Source organism: Ovis aries, chromosome 17 (assembly GCF_016772045.2).
Source record: "Ovis aries strain OAR_USU_Benz2616 breed Rambouillet chromosome 17, ARS-UI_Ramb_v3.0, whole genome shotgun sequence".
Taxonomy (NCBI): domain Eukaryota; kingdom Metazoa; phylum Chordata; class Mammalia; order Artiodactyla; family Bovidae; genus Ovis; species Ovis aries.
Genome location: NC_056070.1, coordinates 60,303,262 through 60,319,466, shown reverse-complemented (window position 1 = coordinate 60,319,466; position 16,205 = coordinate 60,303,262). Strand labels below are relative to the sequence as shown.

The window sequence follows — 16,205 nt, the reverse complement described above, 5'->3', positions numbered from 1 at the left end:
CTCATTTAGCCTTCCAGACTCATTGGTCCATGGGATTATAGTGTGTGCTACAGCCTTAAATTTATTTAAATTTAAATTTGTAAATGTCACTCTACTTTTTAATATGACCACAAACATTATCAAGTTTAATACAAATTTCACTGCTTAGTGAAGCCGACCCACATCCAAAGCAACCAGATTCTGGGTTCAGGCATTACCTATCAACTTTTGATAACACACACATACACACACACACATCTGAGGAACAGAAATCTCAGTTATATTTTGTAAACCCAACCCTCATCTCTCTATTTGTAAGAAGCCCGAATTAGAGATCTTTAGCATCATTCCCTTTTTCAAACATTGCAAATTGTAAGATAGTTGTTCTGATGGTAGAAACTTAATTCCTCACTTATTTTTCCAGCAATGGTCTGGATGAATAATTTGTTACTCACTCTAATATTTAAAGCTAATATTCATTGCATGTTTTCTTTGAGGCAGGCAAAATCCCAGATGCTTAGCATGTTTTGTCACATTTACTCCTCAGAGGAAACCTTTAAGGCAGGAAACCTTTAAGGCAGGTAACCACCCCATTTTACAGATGAGAAAACCAAGGCAGAGAAGTTAAGGAGCTTGCTCAAAGTCCCGAAACAAGAGTCTCAGCCCAGTATGTGAATCCAGGCACCTGGGCTCTCACACAGTAGACTATGGCTATACATTGAGTCTAAAAGTTTCAATTAAGAAGAAATTAATTATGCATAGATTATGTCCAGAAAATATACAAGGAGCCACTGTTGGGATTGCCCCGGAAGAAGGAAACCAAAAATCTGTAGAAGCAGCTGAGATGGAGACAGATTTGCACCATGTCACTTCTGAAACAGGGTTTGAATTGAATTTTTATAATATGCACACATATACAGAACTGACACACCTTAGCATTTTGGATGTACAGCGGGCACCTTGGATATCCGAGGTGCTCAAGTGCTATTTGCTGACTTGGCTGTGAGTTAGTCCCAGCAGCCAATAAATAGGATTCCTGGTATCTTCCTGGGGCGTTGCTCTGGTAGCAAAGGAATGCATTTGAAGTTGAAAGGCATCACACGCAGAAGCCCAGTCCTCAGATAAGAGGAAGTTTGGTAACTGCCCCAGCTCCTATGTTAAAGGACTCCCCACAGGAACCCTAGCTCTGCATCCGGATCTTAACCGAGCAATTTTCCAAAACCATATTCTCACACCCCATTACCTTTCAGGGCTTAGAGCTGGCTCCAGGAATGAAGACCAGCTAGGATTTATGGGAATGGCTGTAGGAGCTGGAGCAAGACAGGAGTTGGGACCAAATCCTTTTGAAGCCCCGAGTCCATGGACAGGCTTCCTGTGAAGAAGGGCTGAGGGATGTGCCTGACCTACTTCTGTCACCACGTTCAAGTCCATCTCTCAGTGCCATCTGCTACCATGTGGTCTGGCCAACGATCTTTGGATTTACATTGGAACCTAGTTGACCTGCCTTGGTCTGGACCTATTTGTTCTCTTTCAGGTATTTTATTTGCACTCATCCACTTTTGAGTGGTAGAGCATGGTGTGAGAATCCTGGGACAGGACAGGAAGTAGAGGAGTTAGAAAAAGGAAAAAAAGTTGACCAAGAGGAGGATGCTGAAGTGGAGATCAGTTAAATTGCAGTTATTTGGTTTAGGAAACAGGCTCTCTGGGATAGAAAGCATCTTACCAAGTGTATGGCCTTGAGCAGGAGATGTGCCTCTAAGAGCCTCAGTTTACCCACCTGTAAAATGGGTTTGAGTGTGCTTCTATGGGAGAACTGATGTGAGGATGAAATGAGATGTTTTGGAAGTGGGTTGGCCCAGCCTCTGTGCATGGTGAGTGCTCATTAGGTGGTGACTAGGATTCTGGAAGAGAAAGGAGGACAGAAGAAAGTGATACCGGGGCTGCTGGGAAAATGACCACATGGACAACAACCACTTCCTTTAATTTTTTCAATTCATTTAAAAATTATTTGGGGGGGACTTCACTGGCAGTCCAGTGGTTAAGACTTCGCCATCCAATGCAGGGGGCATGGGTACAAACCCTGGTCAGGGAACTAAGATCCCACATGCCACGGGGCACAGCCAAAAACTAAAAATAAATAAGAAGAGCAATAAAATACTTTAAAAAATTATTTTGGCACAAACATGCAAAAGGCAAAACGACTGAAAGAGTAGGAAATAGTATACAGTGAAAGTAAATTTTCCTCCCTTAACACCAGTTAGCCTCTGGGAGTAACTATGGTGACAGGGTTCTACATGCCTTTCTGTAGAACCTGTGCTGTGCCGCACTTAGTAGCTGAGTCTGGTCCAACTCTTTTTTTTTTTTTTTTTTTAAGGCTTAAAATGTATTTTAATAAGTTCATGTTGCATTATTTCATTTCTCAGAAAAACTTCAAAGGTATTAGGGACAAATCAAACATGGTACACCAATAAAAAAAAATGCACAGCATAACTACCTAAGATAGGCAAAGCTAAGAGCTACCGTCTGACATTCAGCATACAGCAACCCTGTCCTCAAGATTGTACCAGGCCTATCAAGAAAAGCTGTGAATGGCAACATCACAGACACAAAAGGGCCATTTCTGGGTTGTCCTTACCCAAGAAAAAGATGGAGGCAAGTTTAACACAAGATTTTTTAAAGATACACTAAATGAAAATCTCTAAGAGAAAATGTCTTCCTTGGGAGCTGAAAGGGTAAGATATGGGACATAACAGAACCATATGTATGTTGCCTGTGACCTCTGTGGACATGTGCCTGAATTCCCACCTGGGAGTGATTGGAACAGTGGGGCCAAGGTCATTGGGGGATGTTTGGTTTTTGTGGTATATGTGGCAGGATCTCTGGGGTAAGACAGTGCATTAAGTCGTGTCCAATTCTTGTGACCCCATGGACTGTAGCCTGCCAGGCTCCTCTGTCTACAGGATTCTCCAGGCAAGGACACTGGAGTGGGTTGCCATTTCCTTCTCCTGGTCCAATTCTTTGCAACCCCATAGACTGTAGCCCACTAGGCTCCTCTGTCCAAGGGGATTCTCCAGGCAAGAATACTGGAGTGGGTTGCCATGTCCTCCTTCAGGTCTGTAGAGCCTACAAACACCCAATTGTAGACACTACACACATGCAATTGTGTTTTTTCTGGCACACTGTAGCATCCTTTACAAACCCTTCTGTCCTTTGGTTTTAATCATTTTTTACTTACCTCTCAGAGATCTTTTCTTATCTGTACATACAGAAAGCCCTCCATCTTTTTTCTAACAGTATAACATTTTGATATTCTTTTTACCACCCTTAGTTTAACCAGATCCCTATTGATATCTATCAAGTCATTTACCCACTTCTCCTATTACAGCAGCGCTGTATTGACTATCCCTAGAGGTACATCATTTTGCATGTGTGTGATTACACCGGTAATGATCCTTCCCCAGTAGGATCAAGACCTCGGGGAAGAAAATGGCTAGGTTAAAGGGTTGTGCTCTCTTATTTTTAATGGGTCTACCAAACTGCCCCTGTATTGGTTGTAACCATGTACCCGCTCCCCACCAATGTTTCCCTCACCTTCATTAGCACTGCGAGTTAATTACATGTTTTCATCTTTACCAGTCTTCTTATAGGTTTCTAGCTTCATGAATACTAGGCAATCAATGATTAAAAAAAAAAAAAAATAGAACTCATCAGCTAGCTAGCTGCTCAGGTCATTCCAGAAAGTCAGACTTACAGAGCATGTGCTCAGGAAAATGAACAGGGATGCTGCTACCAGCATTACTGTCCTTGAAGCCAACCTCCTTAATTGACGTGCAGGGGCACCCATGTCTCCCCATTCTTAGAAGCACAAGTCCCCAGGGAACCTCTCCCTGCATGAGGCTGCGATTACCCTGGTATTGCCACTGGCCCAGAGATGTCAACATTTTCTCCCTGTCTGGTCTGAATTGCAGGTTGAATTTAAGGCCTGGGAGGAAATGACCTCTTATTAATAAAGAAGCTTTGGAAAGGTGGGTGGGATGGTCAGACGTTAATATTCTCATCACTTAGGGGAAGGGGCCAGAGTGTAGAATTCTTACACTCTTTGTCAAACCAAAGGAGTCACACGGTTGGAAGATGAATGTTGGTGACTCTGAACAGCATATTAGGGAACATGAAGGTTTTCATTCAGGCATATTTATGGGGTTTATATTTACCTAATAAATATAACAATGGATGAACAGCTGTTGAGAACAGGGAGACCTGGGCTCAGAGGGGAGGGAAAAAAAAAAAAAATCTCACACCGAGGAAGGGAGTTAGGTGGTCTCAGAAAGATTTTAACATTGGGTGGTTTGTTTGCCTTCTTGAAATTCTTGCTAACTCTTGGCAAGGTTTTCTCCTGGTTCTCAGATCACACAAAAATGGGAATCCAATGGGCAGCCCAGATCTCGGTGTGTACATTTGCCTGATAACACACACGGTGGACTGCTGATAGCTGGATATATACATATTTTTTTTTTACTGCGTCCAAGTGGACAGTCCCGTTGCCTATGGAACGTTTGAGTTCTTATTAATCCTCCAGCCCCCTTCTCCTCTACAGTACACTGGGTCCTGGAGAGGTTGGTGCTAACCAAACGCCAGGGCTTCTGGGGGCTGTTATTTAAGTGTCTGCTTCCCTGCTTCTGCTTTTCTCCAGGCCAATGGGACCTGCTTTAGTAGGATTTCTTGTAATCAAGAAAGTGTAAGGGCAACTGCTGCGCATTCCAAGTCTCCAAGAAGTGGAGAACCTAAGTACAAAGGAAAAAGGAGGGAAGAGGGGAGAGTAATTTTTTTTAAAGAGGAAAGCATGAGGAACAAAAGGAAATGCAAAAACAGTTTAATTAATGAAAAAGACTTTACAAAGAAAGGGGAGTGTGGAAATACCTCTAAGGTGAGGACAAAAAGAAGGGAAAGAAAAAAAGAAAGCTGACAGGAGGGAGACAGGGAGCGACTGGGAGGAGAGAAGAGGGGAAAGGAAGGGGGAAAAAAAAGATAAGACCTGGAGGAGAAAAGAAAGAAGAGATCCAGAAAAAGCTAAGTGATGAGAAGTGAAGTCAAAACAGCCCTGTAACTGAGATGTTGCCGAAATAGTCTCCAACGCGCTCCACTTTTGTAGTCGAAGAGGCATCTAAAGGAGAGTTTGCCCACCGCTAGGCATAAAAATGTATCTTCGATTAAACCTAATTTTAGCAAGCCGGCGCTAAAAGGCATCTCCTGCGAGTGGGCCGGGGAGGCAGGGCCCCAGTTCCCGCGGTTCTGGCTGCGAGGCCTGAGGGCCTTGGGCGCCGGTGATCTGCCTGGCCTCTTCCTCTCCGGCTGGTGAGGCCACCCGGTATGGGACACCGTCTTTTCCAGCACCCGGGGGCTCGGGCTGCCGCGCCTGGGGATGGAGTCCGCGAACGCCCAGGACGCATTGGCTCGCGCCGCGCCGGGCTCGGAATCAGCTTGGAACCCACAAACCCGCCTTTCTCCAGCGACCGCGCTTAGGCCTCTTTACAACACAAACCTATAATTTACACATTTTGATGCCGCCTGTAATTTCACCCTCCGAGCTTCGATGTCATAAAACTCGTGGGGCCGGGCAAAGGGACCCCCCACCCCAACCCCCGCAAGGCACCCGCTCTCCCAGAAGTTCCCTGCGCTGCTACAAATAATCGCATGGAAAGCGGCCAAGAATAACTAGAAAATAAACGCAGCTCCTCGAGCCTCTGGGAGCAGGCCTTAGTAGGTCCCTCCCCGTCGTCTCACCTGGCTCTCGGACCCCGGGGAGGCAGGGAGACTGTTCCGAGGGATCGGGGCTCACAGCCCTACCCGTCACCCTAGAACCATTCCTGGACCTCGGTTCAAAACTGGTGACCCGCTGCCTGGCCTTTGTCCCCGCCGTCTTTCCTAGCGAGGAAACTGTCTGACTTCTGACCTCTGTCCGAGGGAAAAAAAAAAAAAAAAGAACCACAACAACAAAGAACCAACGCAGACCACAGAGAGTTTTTCCCTCTAAACTCTGGGCTTTTCCCCGAGAAGATAACAGGCCTGGCCCTCGCTCGCCTCTTAACAGCCTGAGGTCTGCGCGTGTGCCCTAGTTTGTGTGTGTATAATGAAGTGTATACGCGCTAACACGCGTACAAATAATTGTGTGTGCCCCAAGACAATTCTGTCCACAGAGATAATAGAAATATCCATGCCAGAAAGTGCAGAAAACATAGGCGAATGATTAAGGATGTGAGAATAATTCCATGCCCACGCGCTGACGCTCTCGGATCTGGGGTGCATAAGTACCTCTATAGGGGTATGATTCTTTGGGCAAATTGTTCAGTGTGCCAGCGATTTGGTGTTCTCGCCATGCTTCTACCGCCGCAAACAGTTGTGCGGGTGCCTTTAGAGGCCAAAGAAAAGATTCCCCCAAATCATTTCTCGATGCTGGTCAGAGAGAACATTCGCGGGACTGGCCACGTCCGGAGAAGCCGCGCGTAAAAGAAAAACATAGCCTTGCTTCCAACCTTGTCATCTCCAAGCAGTTTCTACCGGCTCCCGGCGCGGATGGAAAAGCAGAAAGTGGAAAGAACGGGTTGGTATATTTTCAGGTCCTCTCTTGGCCGCCCCCAAGCTTCACCGAGGTCGGCGAGATCCCGGCAGCGGCGGGGGTTTGCATAGCAGTGCCTCGCACTCAGACACAGATTCCCTCCGACGCACCGTCTCCATGGTGCCCGAGGGCTACTGGGTGCCACCCAGAATGACCGGACGCAGCCAACGATTCCCGGCGTCCGGGAGCCTCCTGAAACCTTGCCCAGGCGGGATGCAGCCGGCTCAGAGCAGCGCCACGCGGTGAAAGCGAAAGTTCCTGCGTTTTGCCAAGCTTCGTGCGCGCGCGCTGCTAAACCCCAGCTGGCAACCGCTGGAGAAAAGGTGGGAGAGCAAGCCCAAGTGTCCCCTACGGGCACTGCAATGGCGAAGCACGTCCTGGCTAAGGCAGTCCGTCCCTCCCAGTGCGCACACGTGTGCCCAGGATTATAATACAATATAACACATCGTAATATCGGATATTATACCGCGTTTACCTTCCATTAGGATGTGTATATTGTGTTAGGCTTGCTTATGTGTTTGTTACGACGTGCTGTGATATTGTATCTCTCAATCTCACTGCCATGTGCCAGGCACCTACTTGTTTGATCTGCACAACCACCCCCGAGGCAGGACTCACTTCTACTGCGCAGGGGAGGCACCGAGAGCATAAGGCAGCTCCTCAGAGTTACCCAGCTAGAAAAGGGCAGGGCTTGGATTGGAACCCATCGCTTAGCACTTGGCAGGGGGAAGCAGACATCCACCCATACAGCTGAAGCAGGAAGATTCCCCACACCACACACTGTTGTTTCTGGAATAGCCCATCAGGATATATTTATTTTATTATGTTGGCACCATCTGGCCAGGATGTGCACTGCCAGCGAGCCCTCTGCAAACCTCCAGCTGAGAACTCAGCCATCAGACCTGACTGTGGTCTGGCTATTCCCTCCTCCTGCCCCCTTTCCTTGGCTGGTTCCTCCTAACAGCCGTGTGAAGGAGGCGTTCTTATCGTCGTTATCCTGGTTCACAGATGAGAAGGAATTCAGAGAGGTTAAATAGCTTGCGCACAGTCACTTAGCCAGTAAGGAGAGTGATACAGTTCAGGTATTCAGACTGTAGAACCCTGGATTTTGATAACTGCATTCCCAATCCCACACGGAGGTATTTCAGCTTAATTGGAGTTAGTAGGTAGGTGGGGAACAACTGGTTGGAAACAGATTCTAGTTTAGGGTTTGGGAGCTGGGAATATCCTTGGGATGCAATAAAATCTCAGCAACTTCTAAGGGGATGGCGATCTATGAACGCTGACTATAAAGTCTCTAGAACCCCAGTAATGGTCCAGGGCCACATCTGTATCTTGGTTAAACTTCACAGGCTTCCTGCAGACAGTGAGGCAGTGGATAACCCCTTACCACATAATAACCTTCCCTCCTCTTTGTGTGCTGCTGGCTGGGGCAAGGGGGACAACCATAGACAAAGTTTAATCCCCTCTTTCCAGCTGCAAAAGTCAAGGGACCACTGTGCCCTCAAAAATGTCCCCCTACAACTGGAGGACAGTAACCAACTCCAATCCTCAAGGAGCCCCAGAGGACAGGACTTCAAAAAGTCTCGGCTTTCAGACTTTCCTGTTTCCAAGCAGAGATCTACAACTTTGAGATGAATGAAGACCCAGTGCCCCCAGACTGCTCCACCCCCTGCACCCCAGTGTGATGTCGGGTTTTCCTTTCCAACTATTCAAATTGTTGGGGAACCCCTGTGCTTTGCTAGTATAGACCCAGCCTCTATCCTTGGGCTCCGTCAGGGGTACAGAGCTGCCAAAGAACCCCTCTCGCCTAAGGGAGGCCCTCCAGGAAACGGAAGAATCAGAAATTGGCGCCTGGGCTGCTGCAAAGCCATATCTGCTCTGGGTGAGATCTGACCATCTTTTCCCGAAGCTGAAAAACTGACCACATTGTCCCATACCCTGAGCCGACGCTCCCACTGCCCACTCGCCTCCTCTGGGTTTGAGGAGCTCTAGGCTGCTAAGTGCAGGGAGAAAGTTGTTGAAAACAAACACACACTTACAGGGGGAGGGGTTTGTTTGTCTTTTGCCTTTCAAGATAAAAGTTGTCTCTACATCTTCCTTGAAAGAACAGAGGCAAAAAGAACTCAGAAAATTATTTTGAGATTTTGGGCTTAGCTTGCCCTCTCCCATATACACTTAATCATCTCAGTTGTTAGGGAAAATTTAGAGAACTAATTTCTGGACAGCCAGAAGGAGCGCTTTAATTTTCTACATCTGTGTGTACAAGGGGTGGGGGGTTGTGTGTGGTGTGTGGGGAGGGGGGTGGTACCTCCATTTGGAAAACCTGGCTTTGAGGCTTTTTCTTAGGTCAAGAGAGTACCCTGAAACCCCAACGAGCTCTGAGAAGAGGTCAGGATGAACCCTCCTCATCAGCCTCCACACCGCATTCATTTTTCTCTCCCTCCATCCCACCCTCAGGGAGCCCTGGAAATTTGGCAAAGGAAAACATTCTTCTCGAAGCATCTGGAAAAGTCAGGAGACTGTGTAATCTTCAGAGTCATAGCCGGAGGAAGGGACCGTTCACTCTTGCTAATACAATCTGGACAGTTGTCCCCATAAGAACAGTTTTGGATCCCCTGGCAAAATCAGTAAATTCTGGAAGACTCAGGGTAACATCTGGATACTTGGCAATTTCGCCGGGATAGTTCAAGAGACATAGGGTAGGGGAACTTGTAGATTTCTAGCCACAGTAAAAAAAAAAATTTTTGTGGCGGGGGTTGTGTTTCGTTTTGTTTTAATTCAAAGAGCGCGGTTTGAGCTGGAAAGTCTGCCTCGGCCACATTGGAGAGGCACTGAGAACGTGGTCCTAGCGAACACTTTTTCTCAGAGGCCAAGGTGCACCCTACCCCCCATCCCCGGGGAGAGAGGGGCGTAAATCCCTGTCTCCAAGGAGGCCGAAGGAGGGGAGGTCACTCAGAAAAGAAGGTCGCTGGGCGCAAGCGGAGAACATTTGCCCGTGCGCACCAAGAAAAGATGACATAAGTGGCGGAGACGAGAGCTGCCCGGCCTAAATAAAGGGTCCTCCTGAAGCGTGGGCCGGAGGGATTGCCTCACACTTCGGAATCGGGCCCAGACACGTTTAGAACTGTTTTGCTGGACGCCTGCCCCGCTAGGGCGACAGCGGCAGCCGGCGGCCTGGGCGAAGCTGTGCTTCGGGTCACAAGCTGGCGCTCAGCGGCGGCCACAGAGGCGTCCTCCGTGGAGGAGAATGTCTCTAGCCTTTGCGGGGTTTTCTTTTTCTTTTTCTTTTTTCCTTGGCGACTTCCACGTTTGCGTGCCTCGTGGGGGCGGGATTCTGTCTGCAGAACGCCCCAGCCGTGGCCAGAAAGGCGTTAAGGAAATGCGCAGGCTAGAGTTTGGCACCAAATTAGACACTGTCCCTCTCAACGGTCTCTACTAGTGATCAGTGGGCTGGGGGGTAGGACGGATAGCTCTCCCGGTCACAGCTGGGTCCCCAGGGTTCAGAACGGAGATCGAAACTAATGGGCGATTTATTGAATCAATGAATGAATCCAGAAATCAGACTTTCAATCTCTAAGTGTATCCTAATTCCCTCCCTCCCAGAGACCACGTCCCTTCTGTAGAATAAAAGGGCAGTCTTGTGGGCCCTGCCAGGCTCTCACAACTCAGTCCTAACAAGTGAAAACCACAAAAACATCTGCCACTCATTGACCACCTACGCTTTTCATCGAGCTTTATATTCATTTATTGGGGGGTAGGTGCTGGTTATGTTCCCATTTTACAGACGAGCAAACTGGAGCTCACACAGGCTAATTAATTCGGGCCTAGTCCCTGCAGGTCTTTGATGCCAGTGTGAGTCTTTTGCTCTGAATGTCGGCATCGCTCCAGGGTACAATACGTGCGGGGGTCCTGGGCCACCCATTTCTTCAGCTTGCTACAGTTTTACACAAGTCCTTCCAACCACTTGGAGGGTCCACTTCTCCCCTAGCTGAATGTCTGAAGCTGAACAGTGCAGTCAGACTATGCCTGGAAACTTGAAGGAGCCGTAACTAGCTCTAAATGTCCGGATCAGGCCTGGGACCCATAGCTGCTTGGGCATTCGTGTTCCTTCTCCATTGCGAGAAAGGAAAGGTTTGCCTTCGATTCTGACCAAGGCCGCGCTTAAATATGCTCCTCAAAATTTCTAGCGCCTCTAACAATCTAGAATGTCTGCAGGTAACGGTCGAAAGGGTCCTGAGAAAGGTCATCCCAGGGGCGGATATGACCGATCTGAGCTCCTGTGCCTCCGCGCTGTGCGCCCCACCAGCGTCTTTACGCACAGGCACAATTGCGCCCGGCGCATACGCGCAAACCAGGGTCCAGCCGACTGGTCTCCAATCCCGCCAGACTTCGGCCACGGCACGCTAGTCCACGTAATGAATGGAGAGAGAAGAGAAGGGGCGGGGAGGGAGAGGACATTGGGAAGGGGGTGAAATATCTTGGAAATAATACACCGAGAGAAGGAAATATGGACGACAGTTTATCAGCGCCCCCGCCCCCATTGCCCGCATGTTTAAAACCCATAAGTAATTTTAGATTGTGTCTTCAGTTAATATATCTCTCTCCCTTTCCCGCGGGCTGACAGGGAAGCGCCGGGGCTGCAAGATGTCTGCAGAAAAAGGGTCTTTAAGAGTTTCCACATTGTTTAGCTACACAAACGTGTTTGTGGTTCCAGAGGCCCCCTCCCCTCCCCCACCCGCCTCCGAATCTCATTTCACTTTATGACTCCAATTGTTTGAGGATGCCCGCGCCACATAAATCCTGCTTCGAGATTAATCTCTCTGCTCTCTTGCGCTGGGCGCAGTGATTTTTTTTTTTTTTTTTGAGTTCTTTAAAAGAGGGCGCCGGGCGGAGATTTATTAACAAGGAAAAATAGTTTATTTTTATAGTCGACCTCGGAAAGGTGGGGGTGGGAGTGGGCCGGGGCAGGGGAGTCGTTCAGATGGATAAACAATGAGGCTAAAGGGGCCTGGGTGTTAAAGACCACTTCAGCTGGCCGTGGGCTGGCAACTTGAACTTTTTTTCCTAGCGACCTGCAACTTGGATGTGGGTACGGAGCCAGGAGTGCGCGAAATCGCGCCAGTAGTTGCGCCTTGTGCCCTTGGATTGTGTCTGTGTCTACACGTGTGTGGATGAGTATCCCTGGGACAAGCCTCTTCAGAGAGAACGTGCTCCGAGGGGGACCCCAAATCTGCCTTTCTCTTCCAGTTAAAATGAAGGTTCTTAACATCATTACACGGGTGACGGTCAGAAATCTGTGGAACACTGGATACTATTGGCAAACTCATGTGTTTGCCAACAAAAAACATTGGTCTTTTTCTGGAGAAAACTCAGGTTCCATTAGTTTCTTGGTGGATCCAAAAGGTAAAAGAATCCTCTAATTAAGGAAAGAGCTAAGCTAGGTCTTTCACTTTCCCATTCTGATGACAGCTGCTCACTCCACCCGAGTTTTTTCCTTCAAACCAGGTTAGCTTGCTCCATTAAAGGGTATCAATGACCAGAAGCCACCTCCTTAATCGCATGTTGGAGGCGACTTGGCCATGTAGTGTACTCATGACACTCAGGATTCTTAAAGCTTTAGATTAAGATCCAAGGAGCCTGAGCTTTGCTTCCAGCTTCTAACTGGCTGTCTGACCCTGAGCCAGCAGCAAAGCTTCTCTGAGCCTCAGTTTCCCTTTAAACTTTTGGAAAAGACATATTTTTTTTGGATTGTGCATGTGTGCCCCGGTGCGGACCAATCTGTGTCATCTCTTTAACAATAAACTGATTTTGAAGGTATATATAGGAGAACACAAAATCTATAATGTTCCACCTTGCATCCTGAATAAGACTTGGAGCTCTTGATGGGGAAGGATGGTTCTTAACTTTTGGGGGTCTGTGAATCCCACTGAGAAGCAGATAAAAGGATGGACTTCCTCCGCATCATGAAAGAAACAGGGGTGGGGGTGGGGGAGGAAGCATTCAAATAGGCGATTCTGCATACAATTTTTCGGGGTCCCTGGGCAGGTGAAAGTCCCTGGCTTAAAGCGAAGAGACGGAGCGTAAACACTGACCAGTGCCCTAGGGAGGGACCCCAGGACGCCACGGGGCTTGGGGGCCACGTGAGCTGACTCTCCGGAGCCTCAGAGCAGAGCGGGCCAGCAAAGCAGGGTGAGAGGGTGAGAGGAGTTCGCCCGCCCCTCCTTTGATTCGCGGACTCGGGCGCAGCCGGAGACCGCCCGGCACCGCGGCGTCTGTCTGTCTGCGCGTCTGCCCGCGGGTCTCCGGCTGTCCCGAGTGAACTCGACACGCTCCGGGAGCGCGCGGCTGGCCCCATGCGAGGGCGAGCCTTGATGACCACGCGCTGGGGACCAGGCTTTGCCTGCGATCTCCCAGGGACCCAGTCCCGAGCGACTTGTTTACGATGCTGGACTTAGAGGCTTGGGGATGCGCTTGGTTGAAGTCTGGCACCCGTAGCGGCGGATCTCTGCCTCCCGCCGCCATTCCTCCCAAACTTCTTTCCCCGGGTCTGGGGACACCTGCTCAGAGCAGAAGAAGCAGGCCAGGGTTCTACCTGTTTATTCCCTTCGGACCTTCCTTCCGGGGCCCACTCATCCCAGAGCCGACTGACTCCCAACACAGTGCCCAAATTTCCGAATAATAACTGAACCCCCAAATATGTTCTTTTCTATTTTATAAGGATCTTACAAATCATCTTACTATTAATAAACTCCAGTAACCCACTTAGTCGCGGTTAGAATGTCTCCTTTCAAGATGAAGGGGCCGGACCCAGAGAGGTTAAGCAGTCAGCCCAATAGTGCACAGTAAAAAGTGGAGAACCTGGATTGAAACCCAGGGCTTCAGATCCCCAAATCCCTGTCATTTTCTATGCACCAGGATTAGCCTCTACTTTAGGGCCCGTCACCCCCAAATCACAGGTACCCCAAAATGCATGCTGGCGCACAACTGAACAGCATCAGCACCTGAACCCAGGCGTCTTTGACCAGCTGTGGGAAAGCACATCCGAGGTCGGGTACCCCAAGCAGGCGCCCTCTTACTGACAACTTGGGGTGCACAGCGTGCGTCCCAGTACTGTCGCTCCTGTCCCTGCGTTCATGCCACCCCCACACTGAAGTCCAGGTGCTCAGAGGTTGCACCGGCCCCTGGCATCCCCGCTTGTGCTCTCAACCCACTCCCTCCCCAGCTCTCCCGTGCCCATAAAGGGCCAGCATTTCACTGGCCCGTAGCGAACACTGCCCAGAAGCCGAGGCGCACCCGTCCCGTCCCTCCCCACCCACCTGGTGCCTTACCTGGCTGCCGGTGGGTGGACGAAGGTCCGCGCGCGGAGTCTAGAAGCTGGTGCCCGAGCACCGCGCCACAGATCGCTCCATGAAGCATCCCCTGGCCTCCAGCCGCGTTTCCGGTTTCCAGCGCGGGGCGCCCCCGGAGTGGGCCCGATAAGCTATCGGCGGGCCGGGCCTAGGAGGGGCGCTCAGCGGCGAGCCCGGGCACCTCAGGCCGGCTCCCGGCTCCCGGCCCGGCTGCCTGCCAGCTGCCGCTCCGGACAGCAGCGAGATGCCTGCCGAGGTGTTTCTGGTTACAATCACCTCACACACAGGCCTGCATTCCGCCCCCCACCCCCCCCTCGCCCCCCTCATCCTTACCATTAGGTCTGAAGTCACACCTTCTCCTGGGGACTGGGGAGCTTTGCCGGGGTGGGGGCGATGAGTGTCTGAGTACTGGGCCAAGGTTGTTAATCTATAGAGCCCCAGCAGGTCCGTAAAAAGGAGTATTTTTGGTGGTCAGAAAATCAGCATTGGATAGATATATCACCTCCCTCTATCCACTGGGAGTTAATTTCCAACCAGTTTATCCAGGATTGCTGTGTGTTCCTGATTTTCTGCAAGGGCTGAGTCTTACTGTGTTGTGGATTGATTTCTTTTCTTTGGGTGAAAACGGGCAGTTTGGGTGCTAGGAGAGGACTCTCAGGAGGAAGCTAATGTTGGGTCTTAATGATGATGATGGTGGTGGTGGTGGTGGTGTTATAGTAGCTACAGTTATTGAACACTTTTGTGTTTTAACCCTTCAAAAAAAAATGCCTACAAGGTGGGAACTCTTAATCTCCCCATTTTGCAGATGGACCATTGGAGGTTTCAATAAGTGACGTCTTAGAGTCACTCAACTGTAGGAAGGCCAGCCCCACGTGGCCCTCACTGTGGCTCATGCAAGCACACAGAATGCTCTCGACAAAAGTCTGTTGGGGAGTCTGACCCTTGATGGAGGGAGAGGTTACTTTCACTAACTTGTCTTGGGGAACCAGCTTGTCACCTGAAGGACAAGCGTCAGATCTCAAAAGGCACCATGTCATTTCCTCCCCACCCTATGAAATGATTCCTGCCCTGGAGACGAGTTCCAAACAGAATGGCCCTTGACTCACCCTGGGAGTGGGGTACGGAGGAGTCCAGCCTGACTCGCTATCAATATAGAATGGAGGCTGGTGCTTTCCCCAGCTCCGGTAAGAATTGAAAGCAGACTACTCGGGTTTCTCTGCTTAGCCCAGTGTCCCAAGGGTGAAAACGTAGTCCTCAGACACCCCAATCCAGGCTGAGAGTCTTGTGTGTATTGGGTCAGGCCTGGGGGCTGGGGCTTCAGCCGTGCCTCTGGGGTCACTCCAGGCCCTGTTGAACCTCCTCCCATCTGGAGAACAGGGCTGCCCAGCATCCATCGAGCAATTAACCTCACCCACCCACTCCCTACCAGTTTCTTTAAAATAAATGTGACAAACGTGAGCCTAATGATCTGCGGGGGAAGATCTATATGCTTCAGGATCATAACACATGGCTCCCTCCCTCCCCAGTCGGTAGAGCAGGCAGCCCTACTTCAAAGAACAGCCGGTGGGTGACATTACAGGGGTTTCCTGGCCTTCAGGAAACAAACAATCAACCAGGGTCTTTGTGGGCACAGCAACAGCCACAGACAGGAAAACTAAGGATGATGGTGATGATGGTGGTGAGGGTGATGATGGTGATGGGACCATTTATTGGCCACACGTGCCAAGTTGATGCTAAGAGGTTTGCACACTCTGAACTGTTCTTTACAACAACCTGGCAAGGCAAACAGCCCCATCACCCCGTTTTACAGCTGACATCTAGTGAAGTCACGTACCCCATCTTCACAGCTAGTAGAGCAGGATTCAAACCAGGGCCACGAGGCTTTAAATAATATTAATGACAACAACCACCACCACAATAACAACAGATTTTTTAAATGAATGCACGTAAGTGCAATAGAAAAATGTCTAACAGAAGAGTCTGATATGGAATGGCCCCTCACTAGTCCTCCTCCGGTTTCTCTCCCCACCTCTGCCAGTGTCCAGATTCGTGTTTTACATACCTTTTTATATTCTGCCCCCTTTTGAATCGCAAATTGAGCTCTCAATGGAAACTGCTCTTAACTTTGCATTTTTATCTTTGCTCGACTTAATGAAGCATTTGAAAGGTATGGGTTTTTCATCACTAATCACAAGACGCTCCCCTCCCTCCCCAAAGGAGATTTGGCAACTGAACAACAACAACAAAGGGTAGGGTTGCTG

At 49.5% G+C, this 16,205-nt stretch overlaps 1 protein-coding gene across 1 annotated transcript in view; it reads right to left on the bottom strand.

Annotated features, from left to right (window-relative positions):
• The window catches only part of TBX5 (T-box transcription factor 5), an 89,368-nt gene extending 75,322 nt beyond the window's left edge, over positions 1 to 14,046 (bottom strand). Inside the window, exon 1 of the mRNA XM_042234655.2 lies at positions 13,924 to 14,046. Coding sequence (XP_042090589.1) covers positions 13,924 to 14,011 — 88 coding nt within the window. The 5' untranslated portion in view covers positions 14,012 to 14,046. The remainder of the gene's footprint in view (positions 1 to 13,923) is intronic.
• Between the last annotated feature and the right edge of the window lie 2,159 nt (positions 14,047 to 16,205).